Genomic DNA, 19,146 nt, shown 5'->3' with positions numbered 1-19,146 from the left:
GTTCATCTTGGCAATACGAAAATATATAGGGATTTGCGAGAATATTTATGGTGGAGTGGTATGAAGAGGAAAATAGCAAAATTTGTGCAATAGTGCTTGACATGCCAGTAGTTTAAGGCTGAGCACCAGAGGCTGGCTGGTCAGTTGCAGCCACTTTTTATTCCTGAGTGGAAGTGGGACCACATATCCATGAATTTTGTTACTGGGTAACCGCCGGTGCCGCATGGTCAGAATGCCATTTGGGTAATTGTTGATAGGCTGACAAAGACAGCTCATTTTCTGCCCATTAGAGTTAGCTACCCAATGAACAAGTTAGCAAAAATTTACATACAAGAGATTGTTCGACCCCATGGAGTGTCGGTATCCATAGTCTCAGACTGTGATCCACGTTTTACATCGCGGTTCTGGAGGAGTTTGTAGGAGGCATTGGGGACTCAATTAGCATTCAGCACCGATTTCCATCCTCAGACAGACGGTTAGACAGAGAGAACGATTCAGGTACTTGAGGATATGTTGCAAGCGTGTGTATTGGATTTTGGGGGTAGCTGAACTCAGTATATGCCATTGGTGGAATTTGCCTACAACAACAACTACTAGGCTAGCATTGCCATGACTCTTAATGAAGCACTCTATGGTAGGAGGTGCCGCTCCCCTTTACATTGGAGTGAGCTGGGTGAGAGGCGAGTTTTGGGATCAGAAATAGTATAGTAGGTGTACGATAAAGTTTGACTCATTCGAGATAGAATCAGTGCAGCACAGAATCGGCAGAAAAGCTACGCGGATACTCACCGCCGGGAACTGGAATTTGAAGTGGGAGACCATGTATTTTTAAAAATAGCTCCGTTAAAAAGGGTTAGGAGATTTGGGAAGAAGGGTAAGTTGAGCCCTAAGTTTATTAGCCCATTTGAGATACACAAGAAGATAGGGTCAGTTGCTTACAGGCTAGCTTTTCCGGTAGCGTTAACTAGAATACACGACGTGTTTCATGTGGCTATGTTGAGGAAATACATCTCAAACTCATTCCACTTAATCAAATATACATAAATAGAGCTTAAGGATTCATTAGCTTGTGAAGAAATACCCGTACAGATCTTAGACAGAAAGATACAAGAATTGCGCACCAAAGAAATCCATCTAGTAAAAGTTTTTTGGAAGAATCATTCTATTAAGGAAGCTTCTTGGGAACTCGAGGAGCAGATAAGACAGAAATACCTGCAGTTGTTCCAAGAGGTTTAGAGGTAATCAGGTAAAGTATAATAGTTAGATAGTGTTTCTTTTGCAGGTACATGTGTTGATTAGATAAGAGTAGTTATTAGTTCTATATGTGTAACTCCTCATAATTTGGAATGTAATCACAGTATTCCTCCGCCATAAGTGAGGGCAGGAAATAAAATAAGTAGACCAGTTGCCTTTATGAGATGATAGAAGATAATACAGATAATAAATTTCGAGGACAAAATTTTATAAGGGGGGGAGAATGTAATAACCCAAAAAATTCTTCCAGGCCTCGTAGATGAACACATGGGTTTTATCGACGAGGGTTCTTCAAGATCTCGTCGACGAAGACCCGTCTCATCGATGAGAAGATACCGAGAGAGGATTTTTGGAAGTCTAAAATTCGTCGACGAGGGTGCAGGTTTGTCGACGAACTTTCTACAAGACTCGTCGACGAGGTGACGTGTCTCGTCGATGAATCCGACTCTATAAATAGTTGAAACTTGGATTTTTAACAAAATTTTTAGCTCAAAAACCTTCATTTTCTCTCTCTTTACGTTTCTCTCCCCTTATTTATTCGATCCTGATGCCATTTCTCGCCGAATTGAAGTTCTGAGGCCACCACGACGCTCTTGGTAAAGTTCTCTGTAAGTCTGTCGGAGCTGATCGTTGGAGAAGTTGGTTTGGAATTCATCCCAATCTTATGATAAGGTATTTTATCCATTTTTTACCTTTCCCACAGTTATAGGAAATGTAGTATGTAATGAAATACTGATATTTTGTTCTGGGGGACGTTGTTTTTAGGGTGTTGAGTGAGGAACCTTGCGGGTGTAAGGCCCGTACAGTAAGAGATTGTAGCAGGAATCAGGCAAGAGAAATATGCTATGGTAGGTAATTCTAGTATGTTTTCAGTACAAATTATACGTTTTACCAGATTATTATTCATAGCAGAAATTTATATGGTTTATCAAATATGTTTAATACGTTTTAAATTACCGTGTGACATGAGATTATGGATACAGTACAAAATCATGTTTTACAGTTTTTATACAGAAACATGTTTTATAGTATTTTCAGGATTATGTTTTACAGAATATATAGACAGTGAGTATGCTTTACTATAATAACCCAAGAAATTCTTCCAGGCTTCGTCGACGAACATAGGGGTTTTGTCAACGAGGGTTCTTCAGGATCTCGTCGACGAGAAGATATGGAGAGAGAATTTTTGGAAGTCCAAAATTCATCGACGAGGGTACAGGTTCGTCGACAAACTTTCTACAGGACTCGTCGACGAGGTGACGTGTCTCGTCGATGAATCTGGCTTTATAAATAGTGGAAGCTCAGATTTTTAACAGAATTCTAGCGCAAATTACCCTCTCTCTCTCTCTTTATAAAACGTCTCCCACTCCTCCTCTCTTCGATTCTGGGTCCGTTTCTCACTGGATTGAAGATTTTTGGTCACCACGATGCTCCTGGTGAAGTTCCCTTCAAGTCTGCCGGAGCTGATCGTTGGAGAAGTTGGTTTGGAATTCATCCCAATTTTAAGGAAAGGCAATTTATTCAGTATTTGTTTTCCCTACAGTTATAAGAAATGTTGTATGCAAAGAAATACTGATGTTTTATTTTGGGAAATGTTATTTTCAGGGTGTTGAGTGGAGAACCCTGCGGATATAGGGCCAGAGTACAGTAAGGACTTTTCAGAGATAAGGTAAGAGAAATATGCTATGCTAGACAATTCTAGTATGTTTTCACTATAAATTATACGTTTTTACCAGATTATCATTCATAGTAGAAATTTATACAGTTTATCAAGTATGTTTAATATGTTTTAAATTACTGTGTGGCTTGGGAATATAAATATAGTATAGAAACATGTTTTACAGTAGTTATCAGAGTTATGTTATACAGAATATACAGACAGTGAATATATTTTATAGCATTTTCAGAATACCATGATTATACAGTTTTACAATACCATAACATACAGATTTACAAATAATCTAAAAAACACAGTTGATATAGATACAATTTTTTACAGCGTCATGGTTAATACAGTTATTACAGAATCATGGTAAAACAGATAGTTGTATATAGAGATGTATTATATAGTATTAGACCCTGATGGACCATTACAGATACAGTTTACAGAGCACGGTACCCTTGCTATATACAGCATAGAGTGCAACCACCTATTTAGATAATACGTGGTATAAGTCGATCGTGCCCACGTGTGGATAGGCTCCCCATTAGATATGGGTTGAGGAGGGCCAATCAGACTGACGGAGTATAGTGGTTTACCCTGGTCGGTCAGCCGGGTTAGATCCCGCCTACGGGCCGCACAACCCTGTCATGAGAGGTTAAATCATGACATACAATTATCCATCTAGGGAAGTTTTTAGTTATTATTATATATGTACAGTTTTACAAAAATAGAGAATATACTTATATATATATATATATTAAAAGTATTATGTATAAAAACCTAAAGTACAGATATGTTAAGCAACATGGAAGAAGGTGGTGGTTTATATTACTTGTACTGCATTTACAGATTTAGTTATACATAATTATATGGAAACAAATTTTCATAGTATTGTAACTCATTTGCCACACACTAGCAATAACATATTTCGTCTTACTGAGTGTCGTCTCATCCCATTAAATTAATATTTTTCAGGTGATCCAACTAAGCGAGCAGATTAGGCTCGCAGGTAGTGGGGCTTCAGTACCACTCTATCAGTAGAGTGAGTATTTCTGTATAGCCCTAGCCCAGTTGAGGGTATTTTAGGGAACAATCATATATGAATAGTTTGGAAACATTGTAGCTATTTGGTATTGTACATATTTATATATGGTGGTGGTTGAATGATTTTAGCTTCTTGCTGCTTAGGTAGATGACTAATTTTATATAGGAAGGTATCAGAGAAATGGAATTTCACAATAATTATTAAAAAAAAAAACTCCAATTAATTTAGCAGGTTGTTACATTTACAGTATACCATGAATATACAGTTTTACAGTGCCATGACATACAGATTTACAGTTAATATCAGAAATACAATTAATATAGTTACAGTTTACTACAATGTCATGGTTAATACAGTTATTACAAAATCATGGTAAAACATATAGTTGTATATAGAGATGTATTATATAGTATTAGACCCTGATGGACCATTACAGATACTGTTTACAGAGCACGGTACCGTAGCTATATACAGTTCAGAGTGCAACCACCTATTCATATAATACGTGATAGATAAGTCGATCGTGCCTATATTGTGGACAGGCTCCCCATCAGATATGGGTTGAGGAGGGCCGATCTGACTGACAGAGTATAATGGTTTATCCTAGTAGGCCAGCCAGTGATAGATCCTGCCTACGGGTTGCACAACCCTGTCATGAGGGGTTAAATCATGATATACAGTTATCCACAGGGAAAAATTTCCGTATTTATATGTATATACAGTTTACAGAAACAGATGATGTACTTATGTATATTAGAATTATTATGAATAGAAAACCTATAAAGACAGTTATGTTAAGCAGCGTGAACAATGTGGTATTATATATTATCTGTACAGGATTTCCAATTTCAGTTATTCATGATTTTATAGAATCAGATTTTTATAAAAATGTATTTCACTTGCCACACATTAGTAATAGCATATTTCGTCTTACTGAGCGTCGTCTCATCCCATTACTTTAACATTTTTCAAGTGATCCAGTTAGGCGAGGCTCGCAAGTAGAGGGGCTTCAGTCCTGCCCTGTCAGTAGAGTGAGTATTTGTGGGAGATTGATATTTGTATAGCTCTAGTATTAAGTGAGGGTGTTTATGAGGTACAGTTGTATATGTATATCTTGGAGAACATCTTAGCACTCTAGTATTGTGTAATTATGTGCTTATGGTTATATGGATACAACTTCCTGCTGCATAGGTTGATAATTATATATATCAGAAGGTATCCGAGATATGAGATTTTATAGTATTTATTATTGGAAAGTCATAAAATATTCATAAAATATAGTAGGTCATTACACACACACACACACACACACTGAAGAGTTGGGGGTAGGGAAAAAAGAAAAAAAAAAGGAAAAAATTATGATTTTAATTTGTGTAAATATAAATGTAACATGATATGCAGATTTCTATATTTCTTATACATTTTAAATTAATTTTATAATAATATATGTAAATGTAAATGGAGGGTAAAAAATGAGACTGCTAATTTGGATTAATTTAATAATTTATATTGGTCATAACAAAGTCCCGCCCAAATGAAAGAGAGAGAGAGAGAGAGAGAGAGAGAGAGAGAGAGAGAGAGAGAGAGAGGGAAGAGTTTCAAAAGGAGAAAGAAAGGCAAAAGAGAAAAAAAAATAAGACTAACACACAATGAGCCCCTCTAAGGTGCTAAGAGAGAGAGAGGAAGAGAGAAATAAATGAGACTAACACACAATGGGCCCCTCTAACACGCTAAGAGAGAGAGAGAGAGAGAGAGAGAGTTTAAAAAATAAAAGGAAATACAAAAAGGGGAAAAAAACAAATGAGATTGATGCACAATGAGGCGCTGACATTTTTATTTTTATTTATTTTTACTGAAAGAGAACGAGGCCTCCTTTTATTCATTGATAGTAAAAGATGTTGTTCTTCGTAGATGACATTATTTCTCATTTCTCCTTTGTAAGAACCCAACTCGAGATAGGTGTATTAAAAAAATAAGAAAAGAGAAGAAAAATTTAAAAGGTAAAAATTAGCATGGCTTGTCTACGAGGCATCTTTTCTCGTTGACAAAATCCCTTGTGTAGCTCAATGACGAGATTTAGTGGTTCATCGATGAGGAGATACTGAGGGATTTTTGGAAATCCTGAAATCTCAGGCTCGTCGACGAGTCCACCTTGGCGTTGACGAACATCCTTCTGCAGCCCGTCAACGAGGACGCTGTCTCGTCGATGAGTTTGACCGAGTCAACCAACTTATAAATATCTTTTGGCTTGCTTAGTTGAGAAGAAAACCAAAATCCTCTCTCTCTCTCTCTAGAACTCAAACACACACACACACACACACACACACACACTCTCTCTCTCTTTAGGATTTCGGGTCATCCGTTGCCGGAATCAACGATCCGACGTTGCTACGTGGATCAGGTGGAGAATCTCTTTGAGGATAGCGGATTGAAATTTCGTTTCAAGGATTTTCGGGTTTTGACCCAAAACTGAGGTAAGACTCTGAATCTGTTTTTGTATCTGTAGATCTGTAGAGAATAGTATTATAAGGAAGTATTGTTCTTTGTTGTTTAGGTTTTGGTAACTTGGTTCGTAGTTTTGGAGTCATAGAGTTTGTGTTTTGGTTTTCGGGTTAAGGTAAGGGGATTGTATTTATATCAGTTATTTTTAGCATTGGAATCAGTAAACATGTAGTTTACAATTGTATGTATGATTTGACTACTTATTTGAGAAAATTTATCAGGTGAAAATAAGAGATTTTGTTTTGGGAAAATTTGGGGGTTTCAAGTATCATCTCTATTTTTGTTGAAAAATCGTACGTTGTATAAAATTGTGATATTGAGATGATCGTACCTAGATTTGTATTAAACTGTATTCTCGAAATGAAAACGATATGATTTATTGTATACCAAATAAGTGTGGAATGAACTGTTGTATGCAAATGTTTCAGGTTTTGTAAAACAATTGTGATGGCTAATTACCGTAAGCCGAGAGGTATAGGAACATAAGTTTCAAATTATTCCAGGTTTTGTGAAATGCCATGTCTCGGCTAAATACCGTGGGCGAGATTGTCCAGCTCTATATCCTAGGGTGTGAAATATCACCTGTTTGTTCTAGTTGGTCACCGATGGCGAGTTGACACCGTATTAGAAACGATATCTCTATGGAGTTTCGGCTAATTTCAGGCTATCGGGTGCTCGTATTAGCAGCGATATCTTTGTGGGGCTTTAGTTAATGCCAGGTTATCGGGTGCTCCATGTAATGCAGCCGGTTTCAGCCGAAGAGTGTGACGACACTGACTGTATATTTTGTATCGTATATATTGCAATTGGATTGAGAAAATACTGGAACTGTATTGTGTTATGTTTTATGTTGAAATAACAGTTGTATGCCACACACTGATATAACATGTTTCTTCCTTACTGAGAGGTGTCTCATCTCGATTATACAAATGTTTTTCAAGTCCTTTGAGTAGCCGTCACTAGCATCCTAACGTAACAGGAGCGTGGTTGTCGGTTAGCTGCATATAGTACTTATGTAAGTACAAATTTTGTAACCGGGTTGTCATGGTTGGGTTTCGTAGGCACCCAGGGTATGTACTATATTTTGGAAGCGTAGACTCTGGTTATGTATAGACTCTGGTATGGTATGTTGTATGTATTAGAAAGAACATTTCCGCTGCGTATTTGATGTGTATGTATATGTATGTGAATGTGTAAAGGTGTATATGTACCCCACGGGATCGGACCCTCATTCGGGGTAGTATCATGTATGTTTTTAATTGATACAGAGACAGGTTGGGTTACTAAATTCACATCTGGGGCCCATTTGCGGGTTTTGGGCATGACATCCTTCTTTAGTAAGAAAATCAGCCGCATTATTGTCTTCCCTATATTAATGTATCACCATGAAGTTCACTCCTTCTAGCTCCGCTACGAGCTCCATCCAAAAATTCCAAAGATATCACAAGGTACATCTACCTTTCCAAAACCACTCAACTACAATTCGCGAATCACTTTCAATAATCACATTAAAATAATGAAGTCATTTGCACAAACGAATTCCTTCCCGTATTGTTTTTAACTCCGTACTATTGTTCGTACCATTGCCAAAATAGCTTTAAAAAGTAGCTTTCGCCATGCCATGGCAGTTCAGAATAATTCCTCCACCTCCTGAAGTACTTGGATTGCCCCCACAGCTCCCATCACAATTAAGTTTTATCCACCTTGTTGGAGGTTTAACCCAAAAAATAATTTTTCTAGGCTTGGCGCAAACTCCCTGATGCTTAATTTGAAACTTTTTCAAGATCTTAATGTCTAACATCTTCAATTTTCGAAAATAATTCGTGCTCTCATCTTTAGAACTAGCCCAGTATCGAACATTTCTCCACATCTGATTTGCACTCTGATAAACTCCTTCCATTCTCGCTTTGCATCTTTGATTCTAGAGGCATCACGTAATCAAACACGGAATCAGCCCATTTAAGATACCTTTAATAGACGATTTTCGGGCATAGTGGAACCAATTTGCAATTCTGTTTTTCTAGGGAAGGAACCGCTAGAATGGAATCCCCAACACCACACTAGCCCAACGCCAAACCTCTGAAGCCACCTCACCTAAAGAGAGAATATGATCAATGTTTTCTTGGCTTCTCTGCACACAACAATCACATGCCGATGCCATCAATATTCGTTTGACCTGAATTCTATCATCTACTGCCAAGGATCTGAACCAGGTTTTCCATAAACACATTGAGATTTTTCTGGGCAAAAAAGAATGCCAGAGCTAGTCATTCCACACAAAATTATCACTTCTGCTCCTCACTGCCTCCCATGCCATTTTTGTAGAGAAATTGCCGTCAGGGACAGGCTTCTAAACGAATATATCCTACCGACTTTTACCAGTCGGCACATTATGCAAAATTTCCATTATTTTATTGGCACCAACCAATTCCAGTAATAAATCAGAGTTTCAGTTGTTGTTCAGCCAGCAATCCTTAATACATAACTTCTTGTTTAAAATATCTTCAGTGCTCACAGAAAAAGGGCCTGATGTCAGTCACCTATCGAACCAAAAAGAAGAGTTCTCACCTCTCACCAAAATTTAACATTATCCATAACTTTCGGAATGGTGGTCATAACTGATTTCTAGAACCGAGAGTCATTTGGTCTCCCCTTCCTAATTAATAAATGATCATTTCTGTAATATTTAGCCTTGAAAAAACTTACCCATAGATTGTTAGAAGTGAGCAATCTAAAAGCAAGTTTCATGAGAAGAGATTTCTGAACTTCTTTAAGATCTCTCAAGCTCATACCCTCTTCCGATGTAGGTTTACAAATTTTTCCCCAAGAGCGCTAATGAATCTTCGTTTTACCTTCCACCTCTCCTCATAAAAAATTAGTAAGAAGAGAGTTGATGCGAGAATATGTGACCTGCGAAACATTAATAACAGACATCAAATGTATAGGCATACTAGACAACACATGTCTTAATAAAATCAATCTTCCACCTTGTGAGAGCAACTTAGATTTTCACCCTACAGTTTTCTTTCTAATATTCTCCACAAGAGGCTCCAAGGTCCTCAAAATGAAGCACTATCATGTCCCCACAAACAGACAAGATTTTGAAAAAAAAAAAAATCGACGAAAAAATTATGAAAAAATCCCAATTTTACAAGTTTAAAAATAAAATATAATTCTTAATTAATAAGTAATTTAGTAAATTCATCTTCAGAAAAAATAAAACCACGCGTAAGTTTATAACTCTCTCTTTATATACATAATTTCATTCATTTTTTGTCTATTTAGTATTCTAACTTGTGAACATTTTTTTTTAACTAAAAGAAGGCGTCACCTCCAATTATTTATTGATATGCTCTCACTTTTGGCGGAGGAAAACCATGGTTACTAGACAAGCATAGGAAGAATACAGATAAAAAAGAAATTAAAGACCTCCCAAAAACAACACCAACAACCAATCAAAACAGGACTACAAATTCAAATAAAGTTAAATAAGAAACAAATCTAAAAAGACCTACCAAAAATAAAAATAATAAAATAAACTAAAATAAAAAAATCTAAATCAACCAATCAAAAATCGAGAGGATGAACTAATGACGAAGGAAAGTAAGACCCAACCTATCAATCCAAAGGATACCTTTTAGAGAATGTGATCAAAGATGTTTTTTTTATAGATGACATTGTTTCTCATTTCTCATTCTTTAGCGAAAAAATCAACCGCACTATTGTCTTCCCTATATTGATGGATCATCATGAAGTCCATTCCTTCTAGTTCCCCCACAAGGTCCTCCCAAAAATTTCAAAGAAACCACAAGTTATATCTACTTTTCCGAAACCAATCAACAACAATTCTCGAGTCACTTTCAATAATTACATTAAAATAATGAAATCGTTTGCATAAACGAATTTATTTCTGGATTACTTTTAATTCCGCATTATTATTCGTACCATTGTCAAAATAACTTAAAAAAATCGCTTTGTAATTTTTTTCTAAAAAAAAAATTAAAAGAGGGGGGTGCAACTTTTGACCTCATCTTCATTCTACTTTTTGGAATTTACATGTACATTTTTTGGAGTGTGTATGTGTGTGTGTGTGTGCAACTTTTAAGAGAAAAGGATTTACATGCTTGAGGTTGGTATTGAATTGAATTGAATGGGGGTGTGTTTGGAAAATGGAACTCACATGGTAACAGTGTTAGGATTTTATGTTTTTTCTTTTTTCTTTTTCTCTTTTTATTGATGTGGAAGTGAGTGCATGACTTTGTTGCTTGATTTGGACCCTGCAAAACAAGGTAAGCTTGTGGCTGTGGTGCTATGGATTTCTGCAGCTGGGCTGCACCCTCTCTTTTCCAAATGGTTGATATGATGGGAGTTGCCACTTCCCCAGTGTGCCCTTTTTCTTTTTGGACTATTGTGTGCAGCCCAATTGAGCATCAAACATATTCCTTTCCCCCCACCCCCAAAAAGGAAAAATAAAATTAAAGAAATCCAAAAAAGAACACCTTTTTAACAATTCAATTCATCACCCCAACTTCAATGATTCAAAATTATACATGATTTGAATCTCCATTGTTTAGTGCAGACACATTTAATTAAAAATTACAAAAAAATAAATATCACGATATGCCAATTTCCAAGGTAAGGATGAGAGGGTCCATGGTGAAATGAAACCATATATTTTCATACCAAGAAGATTCTTTTAATTTCAATGCAATATACTCGTCGGACTAAATGTCTTTCACTAAAGGTTAAAATTAATGTGAATGGTAAAAGTGCTATTCAGATTCTTTATGCTACACTGTTATTATATTTTTACTGAAATTTCAACTTATATGTCAACAGTTTCTCCTAACTTTTCACTTTATATATATATATATACAAGCTCATGTTTGACAGACATTGAGTCCCACGTGTTGAAACCTGTGGGACTCAATGTCTTTTACTAAATAGTGCTTGTAGCACTTGCAAATGTATACACAAACTGACATGGATAGGAGGCAATAGAGCGCTATTGAAAATACTGTATTACTTTAGTCGAATACTTACATATTAAAGTAGCATATTTAAGTATTTTTTTAATGTGCAATTTATAGTCAATCAATAAGCTAGTTAAACTCCATCATATCGTAAATACATCTATTATAATTGAATTTATATAGTGGGAGAGAATTATGTTTAAGGATGGTGTACCTCTACATACTTTGGAGTATAATATCCTTGTGTTATAACTATTTGTAAGATTAGGAAATTATCAATGTTGCAGGAAAATTATAACCTTTTTCTTGATTAATAGAAGCTCGCACTAGCCGCAAGGCTAACAACAATTAGTTCTTCTTTCTTTCATATCACCTTCTACTCTTATGAGGTTTAAAACTCAGACCTCCAACATAGAAATTTCAAAATTTTTAACTATTGAAATATTAATGACTCATAAAGAACTATCAAAATTATAATTGATATATAACAAGCGTTACCTAAATCATTTACATTATAGTAATATTAGTATTACGTTTAGTTATAACATAATCCACACAAGGGTGAACCTAGGTTATGCCTAGTGGGGACACTTGTCCTCACTAAAATTTTTAAAAAATAATAATACCTTATATTTTAAATTTGAAATATCTATATTAAATATAACTATGCTCCTAGTAAAATTTTAAAAGTAAAACTTTATTACTTAAACTAGTTAATGCCAAAAATTATTCAAAATATTTTAAAGGGACATTCCAATATTTTAATAAGTATAGGACTTTAACTTAGATGTTTCAAATTAATTTTTTTTTAAAAGTACATATTTTTTATATTCTATATTTTTATTCCTTTTGCATATGAATTCTTTTAAAACTAAAAAATTTTAAAAAATGTATGAGTAAAAGATATAGAACTCCCTTGACATTTAATAAAAAGACATTGATATCCTATATTAAATTTTAATAATTTTAAAAACTTCTACTAAACTTTGGCAAAATAATGTGTACCTCTCTCTAGATTTTAGAAAAAATTTACAAACCTCTCTTTATATTTGATTTTCGAGACTTTTATGCTCCTTTCCTAGAAAAAGTTCATATTTTTACACAAACCTTACTACCTTAGGGAGAAGATACATAAAAATTTTAAAATCTCAAGAGAAATCTACGTCTTTTATTAGAACTCAAGAGAAGTTTGAGAAAATTTAAAGATGAGAAACTCCATGTCGTTTTGCTAAACCTAGAGAGAAGTTTGTGTCTTTTATTCAATATAAATATTACTTATACGAACTTAGGCATTTGAAAAGGAAAACTTGGATGGATATTAGAACAAAATATATTATCAAATGTTTGTGCTTTTTGTTGAGCTTTATCTAAATGTGGTTTGGGCTCATAATTTATCTATGTTAGTATTTGTGTTTAGGCTGAAGATTAAGTATAAGGCTAATGGGTTCAAATGAGAAAAAACTTGGAGATGATTTGTTTTTTATTTTGCAGTTCAATTATTTCAAAAAGAATAGTTTGATCTAAGTCTATGCTAGACTTTTCAACATTAGAAGACTAGCTGTGTCCCAACCACTTACTTAAGGAGGTGGACCTACCCTTAAATTGAGGATATACAGCTAGGATTCCAATTTTGAAAAGTTAAATAATTTTCTATAAATGATTTCCTTAATCTGATACGCCCTTCAATAAATAAAGAAAATAATTTATAATAATTATTCTAAAGCACGTAAACATGGTAGGATAATTTATGATGTTAAAAAATGTTTCAAAATGAACTGATAATTCAATTCAAGCGAAATCAAAAGTTTAGTTAAATTACTTTTTTTAGGGTTTTGGTTCATCCACTATTTTTTTATTTTAATTTTTATTGTGTAGGAACTAACAATTATTCAAAACTATATGTATATATCTAGTATAAATAAATAAATACATAAATATATATAAAACATGTTCTAAAATTGCAAAATATTAGTAGGACATGTGAGCTGTTTTTGAACGTTAGTCTACTAAAATAAAGTGCCACTGCAAATTCCAAATCAATTTGGATTGATTTGGATTTGTATAACCAAAGCCAAATTGGTTAACGAGATGGAACACTCTGTTCACAAAATCACCAGACTCGTACCCTAATTCAGTTCAAAAATTTTAGCAGCCCTAATACTAACTGGGCCGCTTTAGATAGTCTCAAAGGGGTTATTACTCATATAGAAAGAATTCCATGAAACCCTAATCAGCTTGACAAAGTGGGCCCCTCCAGAGGACAAGGTTTCGGCCCAACTGGGCTCGAGAATTATGTCCAACTTGTGTCGTTGCAATGAGAGGTAATTGCCAAAACAAGAAGTGGCCAGCTCTATCGGATCTGGTCCCCCTGGAACCAGCCTGGCCTACTCATATGATTCAATGCACATTCTTACGCGGTTTCAGCAAGCTGCCCTACTCAACATTTCATGCTTCTGCGTGCTGCATGGCCGTGCATTTTCATATCTGACCATTGGACAACAATAATTTTCCTTCTTCCAACGGCTCCACATTTTCCCCCTTACCAAACACAATCTAACTCCCCTGTAGTTGGCACCATCTTGGCATGGCTCAGAAAACATAAAAGAAAGAGAAGATGAAAAGAATTTTAACTCTGTATCATGCACAAAACATAAGGAGGGCCAGAAGAGAACACCTTTGAAAGGTCCACAGAACACAAAACACATGAAGAAAAGAGAGGTGTAGAGAAGCAGGGGAAAATGCATTTTTACATAAAGGCACCTACTTGGTTACAAACACTAACCTGAACCTTACATGGGTCTACAAAAGGAATTTGACAACCACCAATATTAAACTGAATTCGACAATTACAAGTGGAATTGCTGACCTATCTATGCTAAAGCATCGCCTCTAGATGATGTTTAGTGAGAAAGAAAAAAGTATATATATAAAAAATAAAACCAAATGCAAGCTAAATTCCCCATTCTAAAAACCTATAGAGAATCAGCTCATATATTGGTTAGCAACAAAACAGGACAAAAGAATTAGCTGAAAAAGAATTTAAAACCAATAGTTAATTGCACTCCTGTTGCCGCTAAGAGCACCATCTCTCTCCATACCCAAGGAGACCAAACAACAAGAGGGCATATTTCATACACGCACAAACAGAAAGGCAAACTAGCCTTCCGTCCTCCACACGAATGAATGCATTCTATTCCTTCACCCAATTTCCTCAAGATCTGATCATCTCAAATCAACGATTCCCTACTCATCCAAAATGTTGTAGTAATCTTCTTGCCAGCCTGGTTTTAAGAAATCCAAACTATAATCCATGCATGACGGCGCCTGTTCCATGTGGGGAAGACACCCAAGCAATTTTGCATCTGGATTCTGCAGCTGGTATAAAAAGTCCGATGGTTTTCCAGCCTGCAATTGACTATACTGAGGGTCCATTGATCCTTCAGCATCATGGCTCAAATTATGTCCCAATACTGAGTTGCACAGTGGACTAGCATCCATAGTACTCAATAATTCAACAACATCGAACAGCTCTTCTACAGAGTAATTCTGCGGATAATCCCCTCCACCTGCATCAAAATCCATGTCCACAGCACTATCCTTAGCACTGTCCTTTGCTTCCTGCTTAACTGAAGTCATTTGGGTGCCAGCAGATAGTATTGCATGAACTTTTGACTCGCCCAATCCATCTTCATGCTTGATCTTTGGCGAAACAAGCTTCACTTTTGAGTCCTCAGTGGCTGAGGCATCAGACCAGCCGCATGTCATATTAGAACCAGTGCTTGATGTGGTCGTGGAGTAAGTAGAGTCCTTCACTAAAGCATTATTGGGAAAATTCAGCCGGGCCACAGGACCATACATGGCTCTTGCAGCTTCGTCATACGCCATCGCGGCTTCAAGCGATGTTGGGTGTGTACCAAGCCAAAGTCTTCTACCCCTGTTCGGCTCTCGAATCTCTGCAACCCACTTACCCCATGTCCTTTGCCTTACACCTCTGTACCTACAATGGGAGTTCTCAGGCCCACCTTTACCTTTCATACATCCCTTTTTTGAACCTTTAGCAGGGACTCTACGAACTGGTTTCCTCTCATCATTTGAAGAATTAAGTTGATTGTTGTATTCCTTCCACTTTGCAAGTGTTTCAGCCACATCCTGCCCATCACGTGACCTCTTCTTCCTGAAAGAGATGAGGAAAACAATGTTAAAAATTGGATTGCAGTTTCCCATATTCACAAGGTTGATACCACAAAGTAATCACCCATCAGACAATATATAATATTTTTGCTAAAAAAAAAAAAAAAAATCAAAGCTCTTCACACTGCTTTAAATCCAACCAAGATGTAACACTCCTATCAAAGACTGTTGGTAATCAACTCTGAAAAACTCTACTATTGTTATACATACACAACACGCACACACATATTGACTACTTTAAAAAGAAAAAAAAAAAGATGTGTTTTCACATGATTGTGGAAGGATGCGTTTTGTGCGAAGTGGTGCCTTCTTTGATGCATCCACCTCTTAAATTCCAACCTCCCCCATCTGGCTTCACAGTGCTTCTCTCTCGGTCTCATATACCCGAAAACTGATGGGTAAGTGCCCCATCGGGTGATTTACCCATTTTTCAGTTTGTATGGGAAAATTGAGGCTAACAGAAATTGTTCATTTTATTTTCTCCCCTTAGGAAATTAACCACAAGGGAATATTTCATCATGTATCAGTTTTTTTTGTTTTGGGTGGGGGACTCATATATGCCATAAAGACCAATTGAACTAGGACTGGCTCATATTTTGGTTGTTGTTTTGGTCTAAAAACTGAAACTCAATACTTTAATTTTCTTCCCTATTCTTTTTCTCATTTTTCTGAAAAAGAAGATCAGGAAGAATAAGATAAGAAGAAAAGTACCCCAGCTCATTCTCATCACATTTTTTTCTCCACAATTAATCATCCCAAGCAATACCATCCATCTATATAGAATCAGATATGGAACTTGACAGCAACTTATAGAAATTAAACTCATTGCATCATAAATTCATTCAAGGTAGATTTTAAGAAGTATATAAAAAAAATAAAATAACACAAAAATGACACAGGATAAACAGCAAAAGTGTATGTATATGAATCCCTTTATCCATGTAAATGTACGTAATATGCTATATTTTATAAATGTATGAGATGGTTTCATGCTATTTTGTTCAATGTTCATTGGCAGTTTCATAATTCAGCAGCAGTGAGTGACCAAGGAGCAAGAACAAGAGCCCATTCCAGTATTATAAATTGACACTTTCTTGTTGTCATTTATTTGTTCATTTATTTATTTTTATATTTTCTAATCTACATGAATGATTTCCTAATGCAATAAGTTAAATTTCTATAAGTTCAAAGTTCCAGATTTTTTTATTTTTTTTATAATATATAATCTGAGATTCTGAATGACATTCTGGCTGTTGAGTGGGAGGCAAAGGCATTTTCTATGGAAGGAAAGGAGGGGATGGCACCACAAACCACCCCCCCCACCCCTTCTCCGGGGGGTGGCAAAAAAAAAACCAAAATGAAGTGCATAAGAAAATAAGAGGTAATTGTTAAATTTATTCTTGCATCTCTCTAAAACACCTCAATTGAGAGTATATATTTCAAGTCTTCAAATAGCCAGGGAGGGAAGAGAAACTTCAAAATCTCCTTCCATCCCAAAAAAGTAGAACTTTCAAACCAAAGTATTATTGAAACCTTCTCTCCATTTTCTTCCCTTACCCTTCTTTTCCTTCCTCCCAAACATAAATAGGGTTCTATATCTAATTCAATGTTACCTAGAACAAGGAATGAGAAAAGGATCGCTGTACAGAACATTTTCTAAAATGTAGAACTTTTAGGGGTATACTTAAATAGATATATTGGTGAATAAAGCGTAATGTCACATGTATATTTTGGAAAGGACATTGAGGTGTTTATAATGCAAAAGAGATTTTCTATTGTGGAATAGATTAATAATGATAGAAATAGACTTAATATGTGATGATTCCCACTTTTAACTAATACAAAATTAAGTTATGTGGAAGGCGTTGACTTAAAGCTTTGGATTGATAGATTTAGCATTCCAAAACAAAAATGTACACCACGTTTCAGAACATTTGTACCAATACATGGTTCACTAGGGAGTCTGCATTTTTTGTAACTATAATCTAGTTTTTTAATTTATATACAATGGAAGACATTAGAAACAAACCTATATCAAACACGTATTTTTCGGTGAAATCAAAAGCAGCTTTGTAAAGTAGATAAAATAGAGAGAACCAAAGTAAAACAACAAAATACTATACATGATTGGGCTTAAAAGCTTGTGTTCCGGCAAGGAAAGAAACGAATTTTACAATGAATGAAATCTAACGAGGTACAAATAAAGATTTTACTTTCTCAGAACTCTCAAACCTTAACCTCAATGCACCCAGTCTAACTCATTTGAAGTGGCTCACCAGAAAACCCTACAAATATAGCATATTGTACGACCCACAAAGCAACCCACCTAAGCAGGGTTTACTTTTGGTCATTCACGGGACCAAAAGGGGTTTACTTTAATTGTCATCCAAAAAAAAGCAGGGCAGGTATTAGCATTCAGCTACAGATAAAGATCCATGGCACCCTGCTTCTGATTTCTCCTTGGACTCTTGGAGCAGTTCAAGAATTGGGAAGCCATGTTATAATTTGGATAGTAGGTACCCATCTCCACAATTCTGCTCCAATATTTTGACAACATATAAACTCAACCAGAGTATAGCATTCCCAAACAGAGACTGTTGACAATAAACCCGGGGAAACTCTACTATTCTTACGCACAGACGCCCCAAAAGAAAACACAAACATAAACCCGAACACATACACACACAAAACCAAAAACCCTAAGTGCTGCGCGAAACAAAAAGAAAACAAAACACAACTAAACAAGTAACATTCACGGGATCAAAGGGGTTTACTTTATGATCCAAAATAAACTAATCACTCGTTCGTAGTTAAGTCATCAATATTATGTCTACAGAAGAAATCAAAACTAAACCTTAGCAAACCGAAAGAACAAATGAAAAAAAAAAAATTTACAATCTAAAATCCTAGAAAACACACATCAACAGAAAAGACTCAAAGCTTCTTTTTAATCCTATCATAAATCCAGAATCAAAGAGGAAAGTTCAAAAAATGTCACTAACCAAAAAATAAATTAAAAAAATACGAATCAGAAAATCGAAAAAGAAGCGAATAATTTAACCAACCTCTGAATAATATTCTCCGGCGCCATTGGCGACATGGAAAGTTTGATCAGTTAAGAGACGGCGTCACAGTCTGTGCTAGGGTTCTGTCTGTTCGTAGTTTCTTCAACGAGATATATCTACGATTCGATAAAGGAAAATAAAATCTTCTGAGTTTTTAGGTGCTTCGAATCGTCTGGAGTTCTGGCTCTGCTCCCATGGATAGACCAGAAAGTTCTCGGCGCAGAGACAAGTGGAGTATTTATATCATTCTCTGGATATTTCTGTCTGTCTAAATATCTATGACGTGGCGCTTTTCAACTCGTATCGTGGCGCTTCGAAGACCGTAAATCTGGGCACGTGGCACCCGAAGCTTCCCCCAGCCACAAGATCTCCGTCTATCGCTTTCTTGATGCCGAAGAATTCTTGTTGAGCCCTACCTTTTTCGACGAAATTGCAATTTCCCGAGGCCCATTT

The 19,146-nt window shown here is 35.8% G+C and overlaps 1 protein-coding gene across 1 annotated transcript; it reads right to left on the bottom strand.

Moving 5' to 3' along the window:
• Positions 1-14,156: 14,156 nt before the first annotated feature.
• Positions 14,157-18,935, bottom strand: LOC131166462 (dehydration-responsive element-binding protein 2C-like). Its single transcript, XM_058125056.1, has 2 exons — positions 18,694-18,935; positions 14,157-15,611 (listed from the first exon to the last, which is right to left on the bottom strand). Exons 1-2 carry the CDS (start codon positions 18,726-18,728, stop codon positions 14,681-14,683), a joined length of 966 nt encoding a protein of 321 aa, XP_057981039.1. The 5' UTR covers positions 18,729-18,935; the 3' UTR covers positions 14,157-14,680.
• Positions 18,936-19,146: the final 211 nt, after the last annotated feature.

Source organism: Malania oleifera, chromosome 10 (assembly GCF_029873635.1).
Source record: "Malania oleifera isolate guangnan ecotype guangnan chromosome 10, ASM2987363v1, whole genome shotgun sequence".
In the NCBI taxonomy this organism is placed as follows: Eukaryota; Viridiplantae; Streptophyta; class Magnoliopsida; order Santalales; family Ximeniaceae; genus Malania; species Malania oleifera.
The sequence above is the reverse complement of the archived record's forward strand: the minus strand, read 5'-3'. Positions and strand labels throughout refer to the sequence as shown.